Source organism: Nesoenas mayeri (genome assembly GCF_963082525.1).
Source record: "Nesoenas mayeri genome assembly, chromosome: 1".
In the NCBI taxonomy this organism is placed as follows: Eukaryota; Metazoa; Chordata; class Aves; order Columbiformes; family Columbidae; genus Nesoenas; species Nesoenas mayeri.
The window spans coordinates 38,362,379-38,387,200 of NC_137541.1; the positions used below are offsets into that span (position 1 = coordinate 38,362,379).

Consider the following 24,822-nt stretch of genomic DNA (forward strand, 5'->3'; position numbering starts at 1 on the left):
CATTCAAAGGCATTGTAGAGTTGATTTTTTTTTTTTTTAAATAAAACCTTTTTTTAGCGACCAAATAAGCCTGCAATTGCAGCAAGAACAATATCCCGGTGTTCTCTCTTTCCCCTTTGGTTCTAACAGCTTCTGAGTATCAAATGGGCTTTGCTTTGGAGAGGAAAAATGATAATAATGAATGACTTAAAATAGCTCTGCTTGGGAATATAGGGGTTTGATTTCAGTTGCAGAGGGAATAACTTTTTTCATGTCTCACTCAATGACTCCAATAGAAGACCAGCAATATCTGATGTGGCTCCTGCAGAGACCTCCCATGTTCAAAGAATCTAGGAGCTTGCAAGAAGTACTGTAGAGCTTGAATCGGCTCTAATACGATACTGATTGTAATCCATGACATTTTCATGGTGCTTTAGAGATCATCTGTATTCTTCGCACTTGAAAAACAGGCAATGCCCTTCTGTGGTGTGAGAGGCAGTGGGGCCAGGTAAACAGATCTGTGGAAGGATGGTGGAGTGATCCGGATACGGACTTAAGACTTGACAAAAAGTGAGTTCAGCTCTGCTGCAGTCTTTGTGTGTACTTTGCTAACCACCTTACCTTCCCATGTCTGAAATTTTCCACATACAGAATGGACATGGGAGCATTTTCTTGTGCTCCATTGGCACTGGCTGATGAAATGCATCGGGGAGTGAAACACCATACACTAGCAGAATGACTTCCGTTGCTGTGATCAGAGGACAGCAATGGCATTCATCGAAAGCACAAGTTGAAACCTCACCATCAGTATCGCTTTTGTTGGTGAAATATGGGACATTTCCTTCAGTAAATCATCTGTCAGTTTTTGTTTACCTGACCAGTGATGGCACCAGTGGGTTGAAAATGTAATCCTGATTGGTACCAGTAAAACTTTCATACCACAATCTGCCACTCTCTATTTTGGAGGTGCCATATGTGTTGTGTAAAATAAATTTATTTTGAGAGGTTTAAAAATGCTACTGAGACTATTCTTATGTTCTTTCTCTGCACAAACAAGGATTAGTTACTACTCAACTAACCACACAGATCTCACAAGGGATTCCAGCTTTCTCAGTGCAGGGGAGGGTTAAAGGTAGTTTTGTGCTGTGTTTGTATTTTTCTGACCATCAGACCAGAAGAGATTTGCTTAGTCTCTGGTGCAAGTCAGAGTCACCTCAGGGCTGTTCTAACATATATCCAATCAAACCATAACTCAAAACAAGACACCAATGAAGCAGAGGACTGTTGCAATATGGTGTCTCATTACTTGTAGTTTTGTTCTTTTGGCCACATCCCCTAATTGAGGGGAGGTTTATGCATGTCTGGGCTAAGTGGGGGTTTCCTTGTAACAGAATGATCCCCAAGAAGGCACTTAAACCAGCTATGTGCAGCAGTGTTAGCAGAGGGCAGGATCTCTTTCTGACTCTATGGACTCAGGCAGCAATATAATTAAGTGGAAGAGCAGTATGTTTTCTTCTTTGAAAAAAAAAGAAGTCACTGGCTCAAGACTCGATCTTGCCTGCTTTGAGCCTTGGGCAGGTGGTGTTCTGGAGGGGACAAGCAGTCACAGTGACTGTTTAAACTAATAAATGAGACAAATGCACATTTTCCAAGGAAGAGATACTTCATCCATGAGAAGAGCCCATAAACAGGTACACTAGAAGGCTATGCAGCACACTCTTCTCATCATTCCCCTGACACACTCCAGCAGGGCTCCTTGGGAGTTCAGGAGATGGTATCTGAGGAACCCAGTATGACCACGTGAACCCATGACCCAGCAAAAACCTGTATGACACAGCAGTACCTGACATAACCAGTGTGAAATCGCCACGATAACCTAGTGTGACCCACCAGATTGACCCTGTGACAACATTTGATTTATTACAAATGACATGGATGTAATCACTCACCGAAGGATGCCGAATGACGCAGCACAGCGTTGCTCACTGTGGCTCTACTGAACTGGCACGCTCTGATTGGCTTTGGGAACACACCCATTGGGTGATTCATCCAATTAAAGGGCGGCCAATCCTCTCAACGCTAATGAAAAACATCTCTATTTTACTTGTAGCACTTTCTAGCAACCCATTTAGGCTTTTCTGCTGCTCTCATCACCCCAAGGTATGAGCACATCATAACTGATGGACAGCTGGTTTGCAGTTAAGGTTAAAAGGAAAACCTGGTTCCTAATAGGGTAGAGTTGAATAATTTGTGAGTTTTTCAATCAGAATACAAATGTTCAGTGAGCTGATTAATTACTGTAATGACTTAGCACAGGTTGGATGATGTGCCCCACCCCAGTAACATTAACATACAACTGTTAAGGACTGTGCGTACTAAGTGAATCAGTTTTAAAACATTGTTGTGAAGTGTATAAACTATATCTCAAATATAGTTTGAGATTTCCTGCAGATCACAAGAAAGACATTGTTGTTCTTCTTCACTGGAAGGAAAAGTAGAGATAGATTCAAGCTGCGTAGCAAACTGTCCACTAAAATCACTAATGTATTGGCATGCATCAGCCAGAGAGTAGATATAGGGCTTGGTCCTCAAATCCATTCCAGTTGTTTCATTCCATTTAATAACACAAAAGAGCAACGAATTTCACTTAAATTCGATCTGAAGGCCTTCTGTATATAAGGGAAATCCTAGATGACACAAGTTCAGAAACAGGTGAATGTGATGGTAGTTTAAGACTCTATTCTCCTCTTCTGTCGTTCTGGACCGAGTATAATTCAGACATGCTGAACGATCTAGTCCACATGTGAAGGACAGACAATAGGGTCTGTCATGAACTAACCTGGCTTAAAAGCGTTGTCTCACCCTTCATAATAGACCTAAATTTTCCTATTAGAGCCTAAGTTTCCCTAAATCCTTTTGCATGTTCCCTAACATCCATGAATTCCCACCTCACTTCCTTCCCTGTGTGAAAATGAAATCTACTGTCAGCTGTCAGCTCTGCCTTGGTTCCCCACTGGGAACTGCTGCTGTACAACTCAAAACCAGAATCTCCCTCATCCACTCTCTCCATCCTCCTGATCTAATGTCTTAGTGTTATTCCAATAACAGCATGTAGAGATGTGAACTGATTTGCCTCCCATCTTGTCATCTTCCCTCACATATCCGACCCAGTTCCCAGGGTCTGATTTTGTACAACTATGAACATTTACTCTTGAAAATTGATCACTGGCCCAGAGGCTAAATGTTTGTTATCCGGAAAAAGAAGATGACATTACAATTATTCTTATTTTAGGTCCTGGAAAGGGCAGGAAGTCCTAATACATTAGCAGTGAAAGGAGCAAGGGTGGCTCAAGAGGGTCTTGGCAGGTTCATAAAGTCACAACATTTGAAAGCAAAGTCCACATTTGATCACCTATCAACAATTTGTCAATAGCTCAGTGATTAAAAACAAAGCTCTTTCACTTCATTAAACACATTCAGTGCCATTTGCTCTACATTCCAAATGGCTGAACTGATGTTCCGATGCAGCCTATTTTTAGTATTTCTGATTAGTTCATTATTTGGGAAAAGCTACTGACTGTGTATCTGTTGCAGAAATGTAATTCTTCATGTGGATCCCAAAGAAGAGGAGGGCTTCATATAGGGCTTAACAATTTGTTTGGATGTGGGTTCAACCTCTGTCCCTGCTGTGGTGCAGCTCAGTTAAGTAATGGCCATGGAGCTTTTCTCTCCTTGAGTCCTTTCTTTTGTTTTTATTACGTGGAAGAAGCCATATAACATATTAAACCTCTTCTTTTTTCCCAAGAAAACTAAGATCAAGAATGACAGAAAACTAGCAGTCTCTGTGAGAATTAAACAAGATACTCAAAATAAGTGATCTCTTGGGTGCCTGAGTAAATTGCCACCTCCAGATCAGATTTTATTTATTTTCAGAACAAACTATTTCTTTGCTGGTAAATCCTGCAGTTTTACCATGAATCCAATGAATTTTCACTGTCAAGTTGCAACCCTGGAGACGGAAGTGGCTGTGTACCCCCAGGGCAAATACCACATGGGCAAAAGCATTCCAGCATTGCCTCTTCAGCAAGCTTCAGCTCTCATGTGAAAGGACAGGATCTGCAGGTCACATGGAGATTAGTCTCCAGTGTCCTTCAGCCCTGTCTGCTAAAACCTCAAAGGAAAAACCCAGCTGTTGTGGCATCTTCTGGCTTCAGATTTCTCAAGCATTCAGAGAAACATCTGAGGCCAAACTCCCCTGTGAAGCCCCAAAGAGTATGGCACCCCTCTCACAGCAATCGAAATGAGATGTGATCAATCATTCCTTCCGAACAACCTGTGTTTGCCAAATACGGGGTAAAAAGGCTCCAGCCACACAGGCATGACCGTTTGGGGATATGGGGATTATATTTGGATTGAGAGCTGAGACAGGCTTTTACTATAAGTCTCCATGGCACAATGTAATGTGACCTTGCATGGGTCTTGGAAGCAGCATACCTGAGTAAGCGCTGCATCCTGACAGCTCCCAGACACGCTGCTAATTTATCTGTGCAGAGCACCATGCTTGAGTAGCCATTAGGGCTTGAAATACCTAAGCTATCTTGCTTGGAGTTATTCAGGTATCTCCTTCTGGCACTGCCTGGTGGCTGGGCAGGCGTGCCCTGTTCTGCATTCTGCTCTGGAGAAGGAGGTGATGTCGATTCTAGGTGTAATATCCTCTCACTGATGTCAAAAGCAACAATGCAGAAACAAGTTCTACACGTTTGCTGTCTTCTGCTTTGCTGCCTTTCATATGTCATTTGTCATCTTAGATTGTCACTTCTTTGACGTAAGGACAACAGCTTTTGTACGTGCACAGTGTCTAGCATAAGGGTGTTTCCACCCTACATGAAGAATTTTAGTGCAGCTGCAATGGCACAGTGGGAATAAAAGATTAAATACTCAAAAAAACCTCTGCTGAAGAGCATTAGCCAGGGAAGAACATTAAGTTTTGGTTCCCTTGCTTTACCAAACATAATCTGGCCAAACCATGAGTTCTCCCTCAGGAAAACTGTACCCCAGGCCTCCAGAAGATGAACAAATTCATGTGCTTTCAGCTGTGAGATGAGCAAAGACCCTCAGTGTAGGAGGTGACCATGTCCGCATTAAGTTGCCTACATAGATAAATTTATTGGTGTCAACAAGTTGGGATAAAATTTTTCCACTCCAGCTTCTTTGATTCTTCCTCTCTCCAGCTTTCTTTGGTCAGACTTTACCGCATGGAGCTGGCAACCATGGTCACACTTTCCAAATTGGTGCAGGTCCATGGTTGGTTGATGTGGTTGATCCTGTCCTCTCTATGTGTGCTTAAACCTTTCTTTCTGTTATGCTGAGGCAGGCAGAGGGGGAGAGGGAGGAAAGGCCTTTAGGGGGTGGAAGATGCTGGCATCAGATGGCAGAAAATGTCCCATTCTACAAGGCAGAGGAGATGGATGAGGAGGTTTCTTTCTATATCAATCAGCTCCAGCTGATATTCCTGCTTCTCTCAGCAATTCAAGTCTCTCCTGCCTTTGAGTTGCAGGGTTTCTCCTGACTCACCCTCCTCTTTCAGACCACATTTCTCAATTATCTCCTCCCAGCACTCCCACTGCATTGCTATTACCGCCTCCCCATGCCATGCTGTAGCCAAGTCCTGGGTTCTCGCTTGCCTAGAGTTTCCTTCTGTCCAGCTTTGCTTTCCAGCTGCCACAAATACTTCCATCCCCAACCTTCCCTCTGTTTCCGGCACACAGAGATTCTTTCCTCCACAGCTGTGTCAGTCTACAACCATGAACAATCCATGTCCTCATTTTCTGCAGAAGATCCCTTGCCCTGATGCCTTTACATCCTCACAGTGCTCCTTCTCATGGTCTTGCTTTGCTCTGAGTGCTTTTCCCCTCACTATTCCTATAAATGTGGGCCAAGCTGTAATGATGCAGCACACAGAAAAACACCTTTCTCCTGTGATCGTAGACAGCCCATGGAATTAATTCCTGGAAAGATGTTCTTGTCCTTTCTGAGTTATACTTTCCTGCAAACACATGGACAAAGTGATGACTGAGGAGGGGAAGAGTGGAGCGATGATTGGGGAGGAGTGGTGCAATGATTAGGCAGTCACCTGAAATTTAGGAAAATTGTCAATCCTATGCTTTTCCTGTGTGCTGTGCTGCTGTTTGCATTGCAATTTACTCAGCAGAGTAGACATATTAGTTTCTTGGTTACTCCCTTTTCCAACAGCAAAATAGCCCCATTGCTCTGCTCTGCTCTGGGTAGTTGTTTCCTTTGAGACTATGAGGTGCTTGAGTAGAATTGCAAAGGAGGTGTCCCAGCTAGAGGACACTGTGCAATGTTTAGCCCCAACTAGTCTCCAATGCCAAGCATATTCACAGTTGCTCTGTTACCCCAAGCCCTTGCACTTCATGACAGACTCTCAGTCTCCCTGTTTTCCTCCCAAACCTCCTATTGAACTTTTCTGTGAATTTTCTCTTCCTTGAAAGGAGTATATGACTCCTACTTTTGGAGACTCAAGGGGAGCAGGAGAGATTTGAAGAACTCCATGACTGCAAGACTTAGGGGTCTAGCCCACTGTGCAATCCCTTCCAGCCTACAAGTGAGGAAGGAACCGAAGCCTGGTTATTTCTTGAGGGAGCAGCTACATGTCTCCATTTCTGTTGTTTTACAGGTCAACTTACAACTTCTCTTTGGGCTGGGTACACTGAGATGACATGGCTTCAGGCAGGCAAATTGCTTGAGGAATATTTGGGACACAGGATTCTTCACCGTTCTGTAGCATCCCTCATCCCAAACACACACACTGCAGGGGTGCTCTGAAGCAAGTTTGGGGAAAGAGGAGCCTGGAGATAGCAGTTCCCAGACCTTTCCTCTCCCATGGCTGTATTTCCACAGTTGTTTCAGTTGTTTCCACTGGACATTAGCCCCTCTTGCTGTCCCCAAAATACTCTAAACCAGCTCTTCACCCTGCCTACAATGTTCCCAGTGTCTATGGCCGAGTATGAACTCTCAAACACAGAGAAGCCATCCATTCTGTGGTCATGCCATTCAGTAAAACTTCATAGTTGCTTCATCCTATTGCCTGTACTTTATTTCACCTTTAAGCATCATTCCTTAGTCTCCAAATATCTGATTTCTGTCTCACTGCCCCCTCCCTTCACACAGGATGACATTCTTTTCTGCTCGTGTCCTTTCAGGCGCTGCTGATCTTGAAGCTCCCCAATTACAACCACTTTTCTTGTGATGGTGACACCTTAAGAGACAACAGCAGCTGCCTACAAAGGGCCTCTGCCATCTGTTTCCTCTGCCACTTCTTTGAGACAGCTCTAGTTATATACAGAAAAAATATTTATCACAGTTCATTCACTCCCTCACTCAAAAATGAGCAAAAGAAAAATGTTGTCTTTCATGATTCTGCCTCTGCCCTTCAAAAAACCGTGACCCTCAGCCTAAGGAAAGGATAATGCTTGAATCTCAAAGGAGGCAGCAGAAATTCTTCATGATTGATCTGTTGAGACCCTGTACTCTGAAGGCAATTCTGGGGGGCATCTGCATTTAGAAATGTATCCTCATGTCTATCTGAAAGGCAAAAGTCAGAGCCACGCCACTTCATCTCAACCACCAAGCTTTCATACCGATCGAATCTGAAAGGAGATGCACACATAAGCATACATGTGCATGCAGATGAACACAGTTGTCCACCCTTTTCCACCACCTCTCCATAGAGGCTGTATAGCATGAGATCAAGAGGGGTGGTTGCTACACAGTAGGACTGAGGGCTAGAAATGTAAAGGAAAGAGAAGAAATGTCATTGGGGCTGAAGGCTGGGAGAGAAAATTGTAGGCATGAGAGATGAAGTGGAGAAAAAGGGAGGAAAAGAAAAAACAGTGAATTCTGAAAGGGACTGGTGGACAGAGTGGAAAAAAAAATGAAAACAAGAGTGAAGAAAAATTGAAACTAAGAAAGAAAAGTATTAGGCAATATTTTCAGGTGGAAATAAAGATCCAGGAACAAATTCTCAGAAATTTACTAGTCACATTGGACAGGTCATAGGTTGCAGGAGTCAACAAATATGGCTGGATCAAAAGTGGTTTAATTGACAGTACTTGGTCTATGATACTGAATGAACATGACCATAAACCTGGGAAATATTCACTGTTCAAGTGTGATCCATCACACTGCAGCTACACTGGTGGTATAAACAAGACCTGAGGAAAGAGAGATGTTCTCTGAGCGATAGCAAATTTAAGAATGAAATGTAGTTATGAAGCAGTGGGAGGAGAAAAATAAAACAGACACTAAAAAAAAATCATGTTCGGGAGAATGAAAACTGATGGAGGTGGATAGTGTTATTTTTTATTTGACAGAATGTATACTTTATACAACAAGCTAAATCAGAAATTTATAGTTGTTCTGCTCCTAGCAAAAACACACATCAGAAAAATTCCTACCCATGGATTGGACAGCATTGCATTCTCAAGTTTTTGTATATCCTCCTAATTTTCTGTTTTTCAAAGCTAGCAGGTAGGAGTATATGCTCTGGGGGAATAGGAGGTGCAGGATAAAGTCCATATGCTTCTCTAGGGAGTTATAGATTTGATGGGAAGCTAGTATAAAAACTCCAGCAGCCTGTGACACAGAAACACAAGTGGATTTCACGTATCCTGCAGGGTTTGTTATGAAAACTCTGATTGTGTAGTTTGGAATTTTATGGGAAAGCTTTTCTATAACACAAAAAGAATAAGTGGGGCTGGGAGACAGAAAGTTGTCAGTAAATAAAAGAGATTCAATGAAAGAAAGAAATGCATAAAGAAGAAAAAGAGAAAGGGGTTCATGGTCACCTCTGCCATTTTACACCTTCACCAATCCAATGTGAGGAGTCTGTAGGGGGATCTTAGCTTCACAGGGAGCGTGGCCACGTTGAATTTTTTTGATGAAGGTGAAAGATGATGAAAATGCAAATAGTTACAAAAAAAATAAAGGGAACTACTGCACTGGGTGAACAGCTGGCATAAATAAGGGCAGAATATAATTAACTTTGAGGCTGTCGCACCCACTCACACTGGAAGGTAATTTAGCCCCCGGTTTGTTGGGTACGGCATTGGCAAAGCAGGGACACACGGTGACCTTGGGACCACGGCTGTTTAAAGCACTCCGAGCCCTTCTTCTGCCTCATTTTCCCTTTGCCCATATGGACAGTGTAAGCACCGTGTCTCCATCCGAGCCAAGGGAGGCTGCATCAGTGCAAACAAGGGGAGAATCGGGCCTTCATCTCTTGGGTAGAGAAACACTACGGAATTGTATGTCATCAAATGCCAGTTCAGTAATAATTTCCACAGATACAAGAGAAAAGACACAACCTCGTTTCTAATTTAGTCATGATGGCATCAAAGAGACCCACAGCCTATTGCTTTCTGGGAAGCAGGGACTTCAACAATAATAATTCTTCGCGCATATATAGCACCTTCATTGCTAACTACTTACTTTATGCCCTAGGGTGTGAAGAAAAAGGACTCCACTTAATTCCATGTGCTCTTAATTGCTCTCTATCCCAGATCCTTCCTAGCAAAATATGATAGAAATACCTAAACTTGCTGCTAATTTGTCAAATTAGGGCAGTCTTTGACACTAGCAGAAACACAGGACCTACTTTGCATCTTATATTGCAACCGCATAGCATAACATCTAGAAACAAAAGAAATGCCAGACTAAGTAAATCTGAGCTCCGTTTAATCCCTGACAAATGTTTCAAGGAAGAGGCAAGAACCACATGGCAGTCAGAAAGGGGATAGACTGCCCTCGTGAAACGTTATCCTAGTTTTTATGGCGACTGGCTTAATTGCTGAATTACAAAGCACCCAAAATGCTGTTCACATCCATTAGGAGGATGCTTAATTTTCGTGAACTGTGTCGTAAATGCCCACTTGCTTGCTAAATGTTGTTAAAATCTTGGCCACAGGAGCTCCGGTGGCAATGAGCTCCACAGCACTGATACGCATCAAATGAGAAAGCTTTAACTGGGTCTCCGGTGACTCACGTCAGGTCCTCTTGTCTGTGTGTTACAAAATGGGGAAATCAAGAGCTACTGATCCATCTTCTCTAGCCCATTCATTATTCAATACAATACAATCGCTTTCCCTCTTGTTCACCTCCTTTTCCAGGCTAACACATCTAGTCTTGCAGGCTGCCTTAATACACACAGTCTTTTCTATTCCTCTTTGTCCCTATCCCCTTTTTATGAATGCTCTTCTGATTTTGCAGATCCCCGGCTCAGATGGCCCTTGCTCCTGCACTCTCTGCTATCCCCTCTGTTCTACTCCTTATGCTTGGGGATTTCACAGAATCATAGAAGAGTTTGGGTTGGAAGGGACCTTCAAAGGTCATCTAGTCCAGCCCTCTGCAATGAGCAGAGGCATCTTCAACTAGATCAGGTTGCTCAGAGCCCCATCCAGCCCAGACTTGAGTGTTTCCAGGGATGGGGCATCTACCACCTCTCTGGGCAACCTGTGCTAGTGTCTCACCACCTTGACTGTAAAAAATTTCTTACTCATGTCCAGCCTGAATCTCCTCTCTTTTAGTTTAAAACCATTACCTCTTGTCCTGTCATAACAGATCCTGCTAAAACGTCTGTCCTCATCTTTCTTACAAGCCCCTTTTAAATACTAAAAGGCTGCAACAAGGTCTCCCCAGACCTTTCTTTTCTCCAGGCTGAACAACCCAAACTCTCTCAGCTTGAAACTCTCTCCCATCCACTGAGCTGCTGTGGTTCATGTAGAGCCCTTCACAAGCCACCATTCCCCTTCTCTCATGAGCCAGTGGAACCCTCTGACCTGACTGACTGAGATTTGTGCAGCTGATCATCAAGACTCACCGGGCTTGGAGACCCCAGTCCCATTCATCTCACCCCCTGAGGCATTCCTGAGAATCTCAGATAAAATCATCCTCCTGTAAACAGCTTGTAAAGGACGGCTGCTTGGTGAGACACTTTTTTGTGACAACCAGAGATCCTTCACTGTAGTGCACAACAACTGCCCCAGGGTTACGGCTGCAGAGACCCTTATTTTCCATTTGGATGCTGGCCTGATCCATGTCTGAGGGTTGCCAGGGAGGGTATTTAGGGCTGCCGTGAGCTACTTCCAGCCCAGTTGCTGGCTGCATGCAGATGAGCCATCTCATCAGCTGAGCTGCCAGTGAGCCCTCCAGCCACAGGAGATTAGAGGCAGCAAAGTGGAGGGATGTTGGCTTGACCACAGGCAACAAGCTATGGGGGAGATGAAAATGGGGCCTGGGTCTCACCCCCCTCAGAGGTAGCCAAACCACCCTGGGGGCAAGAGAAGACGGCAATAGCAACCAGTGTCATACACTGCTTGGAATGAGGGGTGACACTGGCCAGACAAATGAGGAAGGGGAGAGCTGGATGGGGATTGGAAAAGGGTTGCTTTAGAACACAGAGGCAATGTAGCTCCAAAAGAATGGGGTCCTTCAGCTGTGGGGAGTGACTGTATGTGAGGTGAGGGAAAGCCAGGGGAAATGATAGCACAGAGAAGAGGAAAGAGGACAGGCAGATGAGATGGCAGGAGTAAAGGGGACAAAAGAGAGCAAGGACAAGATAATATAACTGAGAAAAGAGCAAGGGGGTGGGCCTCAGAGAACTCAGAGAGAAACAGGGAGAAATAATGAAGGAGAAGCTGCTTTTGAGAGAAAGCACAGAAGAGACATGAAGATGAAAGAGAAAAATAAAGAGGAAAAACAGGGGAGGGAAACGAGAACAAATTAAAATGGAGATGGATAGAATGAGTCAAAGATGGAGGACGAGGAAAAAGCTGGGGTCATACAGGCAAAGGAAAAATAACTTTTAGATGTATTTTATTTACAACACGTTCTGCATATCCCTGAAGTGTTCTGTGCTGTGTTTCCCCTGCTGGGTAGCTGTCACCCCGGGATGGGGGCTGCGGGGGGAGGACAGGGAGCGAGATCCCTGCTGCTATCCCATTCCCCCTGGCAGCAGCCCCCTTCCCTCCCCCAGAGCCCCTGCAAAGGAGGTTTCATGCCCGTGCAAGGCATCAGCACATCCCCTGACAACGAGTGCAATATGGAAGGGAGAAGCAGCACAGAATGGAGCAGCGAGGGCTCCCCCTGGGATAAACCAGCTATGCTTGATTGGGAATCCACTCTTAAAACAGGGGCAGGGGGCAGAGCCATCTGAGAGCCTGAAATGTTCCCTGCTCCCCTCCCCACCCCCCACCCCCGGCAACCTCCTCGCCTACTGCTTTTAAATTAAACAAATATGGAGATTCTGCTGGCAAACCTCAGCAGTCCTCCTCCCCCAAAACTCTTGCTTAGATCATACCAAAACGTAGCGAAGTGAGACGGGAGCTCCGAGGACAGGGTGGGGAAGGGGATGGGTTAAAAGGGAAACATCAGATAGGAATAGCTCCTGGTCTCCCTGGCAAAGAGACATTTGTTCTATCTCTGTGTAATTTCTTTATACATTACTGCTGCCACACTGCATCTCCATGTCCCTCCCACTGCATTTCTCTCTCACTCTCTTCAGCAAGGCAATTTCTGGTGCATTTCAGGACAATATTAACCCGTTCCTCTTTCTCTGTCTGTAGGAAGATTCATAATTTAAAAGCAATTTAAAAATCAGTTCTAGCAACTCATTGGTGAGGAACAGCATTTCTTTGTCAAATCTTACAAAAGAACTGAGTTTGCAGGTCTCAGCCTCTCAAATCTTTAGCTTGTCGGTGACTTACAGTCAGGTGTGAATTTAAGCTGAGAGGAGAACCAAACCCACCCAAGTCTGGGATCCCGAGTAATACTCCCTTGCCATCTGCCATCCCACTTTTAAAAATCCTTTGTCTTCTTCATCCAAGGCCTGTCCAGCTCTGCATTCTCCTCCTCCCCAGCAAATGCAATGCCAGCAGCAATCAACTATGTGCTGGTCCATTGCCTCCTGCTGCACCTCAGGGCTGTGCTAGGCTGCTCCTGGTCCTGATCCGCGAAGACATGGAGAGCCTGACTTAATCTACTGCTATTTTCACTGCATGTTCAGAAAAGCCCCTGGAAGCCCCAGTAAGATCCAGGGGAAAGAACCCTGGCAGATTTGTGGATCCCTGGAAGTGGGACGGCAGGCATTTCTGCAGCACAAAACTAGGGATGCTGACAGAAATGAAGAGTAACAGAAAGGAAATTAGGAAAGGTGTGAGGGAAGATAAGAAAAAAAAAAAACACTCATAAGATGGGTGAGAAAAGGAAGAGGTGGCCCAGGAGCAAACAGCAGTGGGATAAGCCAGTGCAAGGAAGCAACACAGCGCCAGAATTGCCTGGCAGAAGCTTGTCCACTGCCTGTGCCCTGCCTCCCTTTGCTGTCAGCTCTTCATTTTTGCAAACACTGAAACTGCGCTTAACTCTCATGTGCTGTTCGGATATAACAAGCTGGAAAAGGAACGGATCAGCTCATTAATTTTCCTTGGGAAGGGTCTCTAGGCAGGAATTATTTTCTGCACCAACATCCATTCAATTACTTGCCTTCACACCGGTCAGATCTACAGGGATGTCTAACCCCATGCGCATCACTCATGCCTGCCTGCCCTGGACTCTTCTCTCCCTCCTTCTCAGTATAAAAGCCTCCCAGACCTATTCCTTTCCTAATAATAATGACAACATGACAAAACCAATAACCTACAGATACAAAATACGTTTCATTTCCTTGCTTCATAAGACCCTGATAAGGCATCGTCGCTCACTTTTTGAGATCCTGTAGGAGATCTACAGGAGCTAATGAAAGAATTAGACAAGGCATCGCTCATAATAAAAAGTGGTTTTAAAGCATTCAGTGCCAAGAAGGAATTAGGCTGGAAGATCTGCAGCCATTTCGAAGTTGTGAGAGGTGCAGTATCCATGTGTGGCATGAGCTTGCAGATCTCAGTTCCTTGGTGTATGTGTGTGTTTTGTGCCCACACAGTTAAAGGACTGAGAAAGGCAATTTTTCTTGAAGGGTAAAGATTTTCAAATGGCCTGGAGACACAATTGAGCAACCCCAAAGAGTGAGAAAGGATTATCTCGAAGAAGATGAGGAAAAAAATCAGAAGTGTGATCTGCAGTAAGGTAAAATGACACCACCTTTCTCCTTTAGCCCCAGGGTGGAACAAGGGCTCACTCTAGGACACAAAAAAGGGGGAAAGACATCTCAATAGAGGAGGGACACCCCAAATGACACTCCTCTCTGGAGCAATACAAGGATCTGAAAATGCTGACTGAAAGTTCACTATGGAGAACAGAATGACTGGAGGGAGGGGAACCCGAAAACTGAAAGCCTGGGGACCAAATTGTCGTAAAGGAACTTGCAGTTTTGACCGCAGTGTATCTGTGTGTACAGCCTGCGACATCACACATCTGTTTTTGCTACTGGATATCTTGTCCATGAAGAGGAAAGACAATTTAGCATAATACTGTGAATACAAGGAGTCCACCATCTCTCATAGCCTACAATGTTGACTAATGCTAGCATTCCCCCACGTCCCCCAAAAGGAAGACGACCTCGTCAGAGGCTTCCCACCAGTAGCAGGAGGCAGATTGGGCTCCTTTCTTGGTTATTTGCCTGTTAAAAATCCTCCTGCTCTTCTCTTCACTATCTCCCCTCACTCTATGGACCTACCCTGACACCCACCCCAGGCAGCAGAAGCATCTCTGTCCCACACCTTTTGTCAGGTGCCTTTGCCATGCTGTGGATAGGGTGTAAGCAGACTCCAAGGGTTTTGCCCTTTTTACAGCCTCCTGGTACCAAGCCCTTCCTGACACAAATTTGCTCACCCTCTGCATTGTGGGGGAAAGGAGGCTTTGCTGCATCCTTCTCCCTCCCGCTCGCCAGCAGGCAGCTTTCACCAGGAAAAGCGAGTCAACCAGGGACAACTTTCTGATTCCTTCTGCTGAGAAAGAAGATAACCCTCCCACAAGCAGATCAGACGTGACAGTAAGAGGCCTGCCATCCAGGGCTGGTGGGGATTTTTGGCTGTGCTGTCCTCGGAGCAAGAAAGTGCCAGCCACCAGCCCATGCAGGCTGTGGGGCTGCAGGAAGACAAGAGGAGACATCCTGGCAGTGACAGTGCCAGACCTGTGCCATGCCAGCCCATGAGGCAAACCTGTGCCCAGGCCCTGCTCAACATGTGGCCATAGGGCTGGTTTTACCTCCTGATGAGATGCTCTTGCTCTCGAGCCTTCATCCAAGTTTTTGTGCAACCTGTGCCCTCAGGCTGGGGACTCAGAGCTGGGCTCATGTCCTGTGTGCTGCATTGCACCCTCCTACCCTGCTTGCCACTTCTGCCTGGTATTCAGGGGCTGGAGGAATGGGCCAACCCAACCCTGGCATGGTGAGGGTGAGGGAGAGCACCCTGTCAGGGCCATGCAGCTCATGCTTAGGCTGCATTTCACACCCTCGTGCAGTTGCTGTGGGTTGAGCCCACTGGAGAGCATCAACAGGGAGGGCAGGGGGACTGAGCTGGCAGCGTGGCGTCATGGGGCTGGGGACACTATGGAGCCTTTAATTGGAAGCATCCTGGCACTTTTCTTTGCCATGCAAGCCACTTCTCCACAGTGCCTGTGGGGTCCTGTCAGATGTAAAGGAGAAGGACCCCCAAGCTCCTCCGATATGACCAACCTCGTCCACCCGTTCCTCCTCCTCTTTAGACCGCGTCCCTCTGGGTACAGCTCTGTGGGCAGATAGACATGATCTGAATTCACTGCTTCTCCTGACTGGGGTCCTCATACCTCCTGTCTCCACTCCAGCCTCCCCCCGCCCTCCAGCTTGGGGACACAGCTCAGGAAGGGAGTTCTTCCCTGCAGTCTCCCTTCCCCGCATGGCTTTGCATTTAGGCTTCATTTTTTTTCTTCCTTCCCTCTCTTATTAATTTTTAATTAAGGAGATGTCTCCTTCCCTGGTTGTAACGAATAGCTGTGTTGAGGACTTTTCATTTTTTATTAATATATATGTCTATATATTTATCTGTTTGGGGGAAATGTGTGCGTGTGTGTGAGCGAGTGTGTTTAAAATATCCCCCATTAATTTACTGCTATTGATTTTCTGGCGTGGAGACAGCATATAGTATTCAGCATAGAGCTCCTCTGCAGGATATGTTAAAAGGCAGCAGTTTGGGTTGACAAAGGGCACTAAATGCAGTATGCGTCAAATAGACCATCGCTCAATGAAGTCACTTAGCTATTCAAAACATGTCCAGCCATCACTCAACCGTTTGCACCAAGAACGGGGGGGAAATTCATGCTTCTTCACAGGCACAACCATTTCCAAACAGCAGCTTTAGCTTGCTTTGGTGAGAGACATCAGGACATACATAGTGTATTCCCCCCTCCCCCTTGCCTTCCATCTCCCAGTGCCAGTCTTAGAAAATCAGTTCTGCGGTACCCACTCCCTGTTCTCTCCCATCGGGGAGCTCCAGGCACACCCAGTTCTGGTGGACACCGACAGACACAGACATTATCCCTGGATGTCCATAAACCCCCAGCAGCCCACCCTCCAGCTGGGAGCTGATTCATAAACAGGGTTTTTACAATGGGCTGTAATATGCGCTCTTGTGCTCTCACTCTCTCCTCTCGCTACGTGTGTAACACAAACCACGTATTTCCATCAGTTGTCCCTATCCCTCCAGCATAGGCTGAAGACCACCTCCCCAGCCCACACGTACACCAATCGCCGTACTGAGCAACACATATTTAAAAGCGAATCACAGGCCCCTCTTTCCTTTCCCCCTCCCTTAGGAACGTCTGATTCCAGAAGTTGGTTGCGGTGGTGTCTCTTCTGCCATCAGACATGTCACTGAGTTGCTGTTCAGTTTTACCACATCAGACTTAGGCTGACTTTTCCATTCAGAGACTTGTTTATTTTTAGTCTTTACCATAAACCTTTTTTTTTTTTTTTTCTTTAAAAAAAGCCCTTAACAAAAACCCACCCCCCAACAACAAACAAATGGGAAAAATCCCAGCTCCAAACCAAACCAATCAGCCACCAACTAGACCCCTCTGCACCTAGCCCAGTGAGATGTGGTTTCTTACAGACATTACGAAATACTCTGAACTCTGCTCAAGATGACTGAAACCATTAGATTTACTGTATGAGGCATTTTGGACATAATAGGGTTGCTCCCATTCCTTTCTTTTTCCTTCCTAAAGTGAACCAACAATTGCATTCAAAGTGCTTTGCAGTCACCCCCTCCCCACATCAGCCCTCACTCCCAGTCTTGTCTTTGCAAATAAGCCATTTGCAAAGAGAGCAATTGTTTCACTCTGCGGTTACAGTCGGAGCACAGCAATAATACAGCATTTTGGCATTGCTTTCCCAGGCAATACAAACAAGCCAAAGACAGGCAGACTGCACAGTTGCTTTTTGAAAGGGTCTCTTGGTGTTTTTGTAACTCACACGTTATTCCAGTTGGAGGGGGAAGTGATTTTTTGAGGAAGGTGGGAAAGGGGGGTAGGGAGATAAGAGAAAGGAAGATGGGAACAGAGCAGAGAATGTTTGCCTGTCTTCTTGCCTCTGTGCCCTGAGTAACTGAGCCCACTGCTCTCGATCCCTCGTGAAAGGAATGAAGTGAGAAAATGGTGGAATGCGAAGGGATTTATTTGGAGGGGGGGAGAAACATGGGGTGGTGGGAGAGGAAAGGGGGGGGGGTGTGGAGATCCAGAATTAAATACCTTCCAGGCAGCACGTTCTCCATAATCCAGAATGGGTCATGACTTCCTCGTTCTTTTTGCTGGTTTCGTTCTCACTGACAGTTTTAGTCTTGCAAACCCCTCTGGAGTAAAGCCAGTAGTCGGTCCCCACAGCTATGGTCATCAGGCTGAAGGCAGCGAAAGCACCAACGGTGGTTAAAAGCATCTGAACACCTCTGTCAAAGAGCCCCATAATTCTTCATTATACAAATACCCAACCGCCTTGTGATTCTTGGGGTGTGTGTGTTTAATAAAATAAAAGAATAATAATTCCAACTAATAATATAATGGGTGTATATAGAGAGATAGATATCAAAAAAGGGAGGTAAGAAAGCCCACGGAAAAAAGTGTAAATTAGAAAGACCACACGGGAAGAGGCTTGCCTTTTAAATCGGAAACGTTCTGGTTGAAATATAAAAAAAGGAAAAAGGAAAAAGAAAAAAAAGAGAGAGAGAAAAGAACCAATAAAAACCAAACAAATAAAGAGAAAACCCCCCCAAAACGAGACGCCTTAATCCCTTTTTCTAAAATTCTGGTCTCCAGTTTCCATATGTAATGGCTAATTTGGAGATGGCTTCCACAGTGAACAGGGGAGCAGCAGCAGCATCCTCAACACAATCTCTCATTATCTGGACCTAGACAGTTAGAGACTGTAAGAGCAGAGATGCAACCTTCAGTCTTCTTGCTTAGCTCTGCAGCCTGCGCCATGAAAATCCTTTTCCTTCCCAGTTATCTTCCTTGGGTTTTTATTTTTTTTTTTTCCCGGCAGCGGCAGTCGCTCCAATCCTCTCTCACTTTTTCTCGCTTGCTTCTCCTTCCTTTCGCTCGCTCCTACCACCAAGCCAGACTGCCCAGTATACTGTAAGCCCTTGATTTCAGCTGAACAGGTGCCGAGGTCTTGCCTCCCATGGCTTTTCCGCACAGCCGCGGTGCTCGCTCCCGGCGGAGGTGGGCGAGGAGAGAGGGGGGCTCCTGAGGGGAAGGGGCGGGGGAGGGGGACAGGCGCGGCGCCCCTCACTGGCGGGGGGCGCGGAGCGGAGCCCGGCTGCGGCACCCCCTGCCCCGCGGCGGCCCCCGGCGACTCCCGGGCCCCGCTACTGCATCAAGGCGGCGGCGGCGGCGGCGCGGCGCTGGACGGCTCCCCCGCGGCGGCGGCGGCGGCCGGTGGTGCTGAAGGACAGCTCCCCGGGCGGCGGGGCGGGAGCGGCGCTGCCGGGCTCCCGCTGCTGCAGGACGGCTCGGCGGGCGGCGGTGCGGGAGGCGCGCCGCCGGGCCCGCGGTGCTGAAGGACAGCTCCCCTGCCCGCGCTGCGCGCCCTGCCCGCGCCGCCCGCGCCCCAGCATCCGCGGGCGGCAGCCGCCCTCCTCCGCTCTGCGCGGGCAGGCAGGCGGGGAGGGGCGGAGAGGGGGCAGCCTCTCCCCCTCCCTTGCGCCTTAGCCCGCCGCTGCCAGCCCCGGGAAGGGCTGCTCGCCGCCGGCTGCCGCGGAGCCCGGAGGAAGGAGTAGCTGGGGCTCTCCCGCTTTTTCGGTTTTTGCCCCCCGACCTCCGCCCCACAGCTCAGCCTCCTTCGCACCCCCGCCGTACGTGCCCAGAGCTGCAAGCGCAACCCGCACACCGCGGTTAGACCCGCGCTAAACTTCAGTCAGCCGTTTCTCTCCCCGGCAGACGGGTGAAACGTAACGTGGAAGGGTAATTTAAAAATAAGCATTTATTACTATTATTCTTGCTGTTGTTATGATTTGTAAGTGTTTGCTCTTCACTCTTCTCGGGTTCGCTGCAAGTTGCATATGTTTTGGTGTTGCTCATTTTCTGTCCCTCTGTCTCCCCCTGACCAGTGTTGTGTGAATCCCTGTGTTCTGACTTTGTCTTTATAGCTTTCTGTAAAATCCCAGTACCTACTCCAAGAAGCAGACATTTTGGGAAGATTCTTCACGAGAAAGGACAATTTCTTATTCTTACTATTATTTTGTTAAGAAAAGGAAACACCAAACTGAACCCTTTCCCTCCTCCCCCGCTTTCCCCAGCCCCTGGAAAGAAATCCACCTTTCATATCCTCGTTTTGCACAGATAAATGCATGAGCTGAATGGATGCAGACTAAAATCTATCACTGCTTAAGTTTCCTGTGTCAGACACAACCCGATAGTACCGGGAACACATACAAAATTGTGCAATACTGACATCTAAGTTTGTCATAATCCTCTCTCTCTTCCACAGCAGTATCATTACACCAGGTTAATTACATTAGTCACCTCCTGGTTCTATACATGTAGCTGCTCATTAATGCAACGATCATAAAGAAAAGAAGGAATCTAATTCTTGATGCTACCGATTTTGTTTCTCTCTGATCGGATTCATTGTTCAGTGAAAAAGAGACCAGAAGAGCTGCTTTAGGTTCACTGCCGTTCTGTGTGGGAGAGCAGGGCTGAGGAAAGGGGGTGATGGGAAATTGAACCAGTTGAAGGGCTTCAGCCACATTGCAATTTCATTACTCCATTTATTTCTCCTCCTTTCTCCTTCTCTGGGTGCAGACTGGAACTGCCCTTTCAGGACAATCTCCCCTAGGACTGTTGGAAATGAAGGGCTCTATAGCAAGCAGAAGGGGGGGCACTGGCTGCCCTACAGACCACTGGTAATTTCCCCAGTTTGGAGGGCACAGACAAGGCTGCCCTGGCCACTAAGACCAAGACAGGGGTGTTTACCGGCAAGCACTTATGGTGTCTGGCATCAGACATATGCAGATCCCCACTAGCAGGCAGGAGAGGCCCTGGGGGAGACAGGAGAAGGGGTAGAGGAAGCAGTGGTAGGAGACAGTGCAGGCTGAGACCACTGACACATTGTTGGGGAACAACCACAGTCTCTAGCCTCACCTGGGAGACTCTAGGCCTTGCCCTCTGCCACAAGAGATGGCCTTCTCTTTCTGCACTCACTGTGCTGCCAAAGAGATGCAGATGGACAAGGGAGGTGGCCCCAACACACCTTTATCACTCTGAGTACAGCCTACTGCAGAAGTGCAGAAAATGGCAGCTGTGGACAGGATCTCTGAACTGTTGTTCTTGGTTCAAAGGAATTTGAGAGGCAGAGAGGTGCAGAGAACATTCCTAAGCTGGTGGGAGATTATGGCTCTACAGGGATGTCCTGTGGTGAGGAAGAGGCTCAGTGAGGCTCCTAACTGGGAAGGCTAGTGAAGATCACTTGAGGAGCTCTCCTTCCCTTCTGAGACATTTCCGCTGAAAGAATGAAGGAGCCTTGAAGAGAGAAGGGATAAGGGAGGAGTAAGTAATTATTGGGACTCTGAACCATTTTCTTTTTGCATTGGTGGTCATGCCCCTCCAACCCCACCGCAGTATTCAAGTCTTCTCATTCTTCAAAGCAGGATAGAAAAGCTGGGCCAGGAACCTGAAAGACTCTGAAGAGGAAAAACTTCAACTCTCTCTTCTGGCACTCAGATCCATCAGGCAACAACATCACGTGTGTGGACAGGAAAGGCACTTTGGAAAACTGTGGAACTCATAGCTCCTAGGCAAGTGGGCTCCTCAGTTACTCTGTATGCTCAAAAAAGTGTAGCACAGCTCTTCTAGTAATGCCACGCAAGCCAACTGGCCAGAGTGGAGGCAAAAAGGTCTCAGGCCCTTTGAAATCTCACCCATGCTGACACAGCAGGGTCATTCAAAGAGGAGAGGGAGAGAAGGGATGATGCTATGTTTTTACATTTAGGGCTCACCTCTGTAGCCCAGATGGCTAAGTGTTGATTTTACTGCTACAAATGGCAGTGCTGCTTTGGGTCAGGCTATGCTGGGCTGGACAGGTTGTCTCTGAGTTGAGGAACTTTCTTCTGGTAGTATCTAAGTCTAGCAAGACTAGTAGGGTAAGAAAGTGATCACTGCAGAGGTTCTGGATTTGGGCTTGCAGGGGACCCCAACACTGAGAAATTACAGGTTTCATCTGTAACAAGAAAAATAGTGCTGAAATGTCAAGAATGACTTATCTTTCCACTTAACAAATCCACTAGGATACAGAGGATGAAACAGCAGCTGGGCCAAAACAGAGATCCTCAAACCAACTCTTTATTGTTGCCTTTATTACATATTTCTACAGCTTTGACAAGTTTGGTTTCAGGTGACTACAGTAACATGTTGTCCCTCAACTGCCAGCATGAGAAGGCCACGTTTGCAGGGTAGTGAGTTCTTTAATCTCTGTCTAAGGGGAGTGAGAACTATGAAGGCTTAGAACATCTCAGGATCAGGACTAAACACAGCTTCCTACCTCACACTTCCCAATTTCCAGAAATAATAATCTTCCTGTTACCCTACTTATATAGTCTTAGACCATTCACAATAATCTCTCTACAGGTCTAAATGCAGAGGAGAAGAATGGAACAAAGGCAATGCAAATGCCAGAACGTCCTGTGTGACTGCTTGTGCTGTGGGTAGATGTTGTGTTGAGATTTCATCTTTCCTACAAAGAATCATTAAAAATGATGATATGAAACAAGAATATGCAATAAAAACACCATGGCAGGTTTTTACAACAGTCGCATCTTACTGAATAACGCAGCACAGAATGACATCTATAGAAGAGTAAGGAGAGAGAAATTAATAGTCTGGAGGAAATAGAGAGATTTTAAATTACATTTTAAATTACTTGAAATGAGAAGCTGATGAGACAGGGAGCTGCAGGAAGTCTGCTTCCAATGGCAAACCAAGAGTGCTGCTATTTATGGTGAGAAGGGGCAGAGCTGTAGGAAAAAAAGGGGCACGAGAAAGATGCAGGAAGGGAGATGAAGGGCATGAAGTCAGAAGCAACTCCATGGGATGGTAATGGCACTGAATAGAGTGTTTGTGCATGGAGTGCTGCAGTGAAGCTTTACAGCCCATAGGAAAAAAATCAGACAGCGATAGTTTATGAAAACTGGTGTCTAGGAATCTTCATCCTGGAGAGACCACCTCAGAAGGAGCTGCTCTAATGAGATGTAAAAGAGATGGAGTTGATGCAGCTGTATTTGCAGGGAGACCAGAGGTGTTAATAGACAGATACACCAGCAGAGGAGATGTTAGGAAAAATAAATTGGAGTTCGGGTGATGTTTATAGAACTGGAAGGCAACGGGGCAGAGAAGATATGAGTGAGATATGATGCAGAAAGAATTATTATTTAAGAGATTTCACTGGAGAAAGTTGAAAAAAAATCACATATCTGTAAAGCAAAGGGGGTGATCAGAGCAATCATCACTACCCTCCAAAGCTGAGGGTCCTAAAGCATTTAAGAATTATTATTCACCTCATATCTGCATGTCGGTGGTTTTCTTAGACCAAGTTAACAAACTAACAAAGTGAGGAAAGAAGATTTGTGGTTTTGCCAGAGAATCACAATCGGAAATGGTAGAGATAGAGATGGAGATGGAGATGAGATAAAGATAGAGAGATAAATACACATGGAAAAAGCCTCAGTGCTCCTCTCTCCTTATCTTCAGGTTCTTGTAACTTGAGGACCGATAGAAAGGGCAGTTTAAAAATCAAATACTAAAATACTACAGGAGATTCATCTCCAGTGTAACACTGTGAGCAGAAAGGAACAAAAAAGAAGGGGCATAGAAGATACAATTAAAATGAGAGGGTTTCCATGCAAAAGTGGTTGTGATGCTGCCTGGAGAGTGCAGTAAAAACTCCTGTGTTAGACAGAAGTGGAACCCTAGCAGGGACCAAGTATGAGACTGCAATAATACATACCTCCCTCAGTTTCTGACCTGTATCCTCTTCCAAGCTAACTGTTGTGCAAACAGTTCATTTAACCTCTTAAGAATCTTCCAAAGTACCATTCACTAGTTTGCAGAGTCACCGAGGCACTAAAAATTCAGAACATAATTGAAAAGTCCACCAAAAGGAAAATATTTGCACTGATACTAGTGGGATCTGGGTGCTGTTATAAATCAGTTGGGTACTCATGGATACCAAATAAATTTGTTCCAGATTGAGTCTTGAAAGCAGAACTCCTGTGCTTTCCATGCAAGACTCCCTTGTCCCACACAACCTTTTCTTCTGTTGAATGGTAACCTTTGTAATGTTTAATACCTGAAGATGGTTAGAAAAAGAAGTGTCAGCTCATGAGTCATATGGGTTGATTTCTTCAAAAAGGCAAAGATTTCCTTCTTTATTTGAAAGAAATAGTGGGAAAAGACTGTGATTCCCAGGATGAATTTTCCACCATCATGAATTGCCGGGATGTGAACTGTTTTGCCTCTCTTTCTCTTTCCATGCCGTGCTGAGATTTGTATGTACAGCAGCCTCCTAATCAATAGGAATAGAAAACAAAAATCAATACCTGCAACCCATTAGCTCTAACAGAGGGCAGGCTGCTAACAAGTCACTCTAGCTGCAATTCCAGTATTTGGTAAAGTATCTTCAGTGAGGATATATGCACACATATAGATACAAATTTACTGAATAAGACTGGCAGAAAAAATCCATTATGAGAACATTCCCCATCCCACCAGCATGTCTACCCCAATGTATCTGCATAACTATGTTAAACTAGAGGCACTATCCCACCCACTCAAGTGCTGTCCCTCATACTTTTCCACTTCAGAGCACACATTTTTCTACACTTGATCTATAATCCCAGGCTACCTTCATGCTGGACCACCCTGTGTATAAACAAATACGTCTCTACACATCCTTACTCTTTCATAAACCATACACCAATATAAGCCTCACTTATTCACAAGCATACAGACATTCCTTCTCCTTTGCTGTAGCCCCAGATCCTTTCTGGAAATCTTTCTCCCCATTCATATCCAAAACCAGGCACAGGTAGTTCCTACCAACATGCATGTACATCCAATCCTGGAAGCATAATCCAGGAAACGAAAAGTTGGTTGAAAAGTTTATGTCATGGGTTTTGTGATCAGAATCTGCTCTAAGGTCAAAGCAGAGGGAAAGGGTCTCCAGAATGGATCAGAGAAGCAATGGGTATCTCTGTCCATTTGGCATGAAATATGGGCACAAATAACTATCTTGATGTAAATAAAGCCTTTGTCCATCCTTCCACTAACTAGAACAGACTCTCACTTCTGATTTGCCTCTCATGGTATGGGATG

General features: G+C 45.9%; 1 protein-coding gene across 1 annotated transcript in view; it reads right to left on the bottom strand.

The window, feature by feature from the left end:
* CACNG2 (calcium voltage-gated channel auxiliary subunit gamma 2) overlaps positions 1–18,506 on the bottom strand; it is a 52,552-nt gene extending 34,046 nt beyond the window's left edge. The window contains exon 1 of the mRNA XM_080354188.1: positions 17,713–18,506. Within this exon, the coding sequence (XP_080210314.1) occupies positions 17,713–17,923 (211 nt within the window). The 5' untranslated portion in view covers positions 17,924–18,506. The remainder of the gene's footprint in view (positions 1–17,712) is intronic.
* Between the last annotated feature and the right edge of the window lie 6,316 nt (positions 18,507–24,822).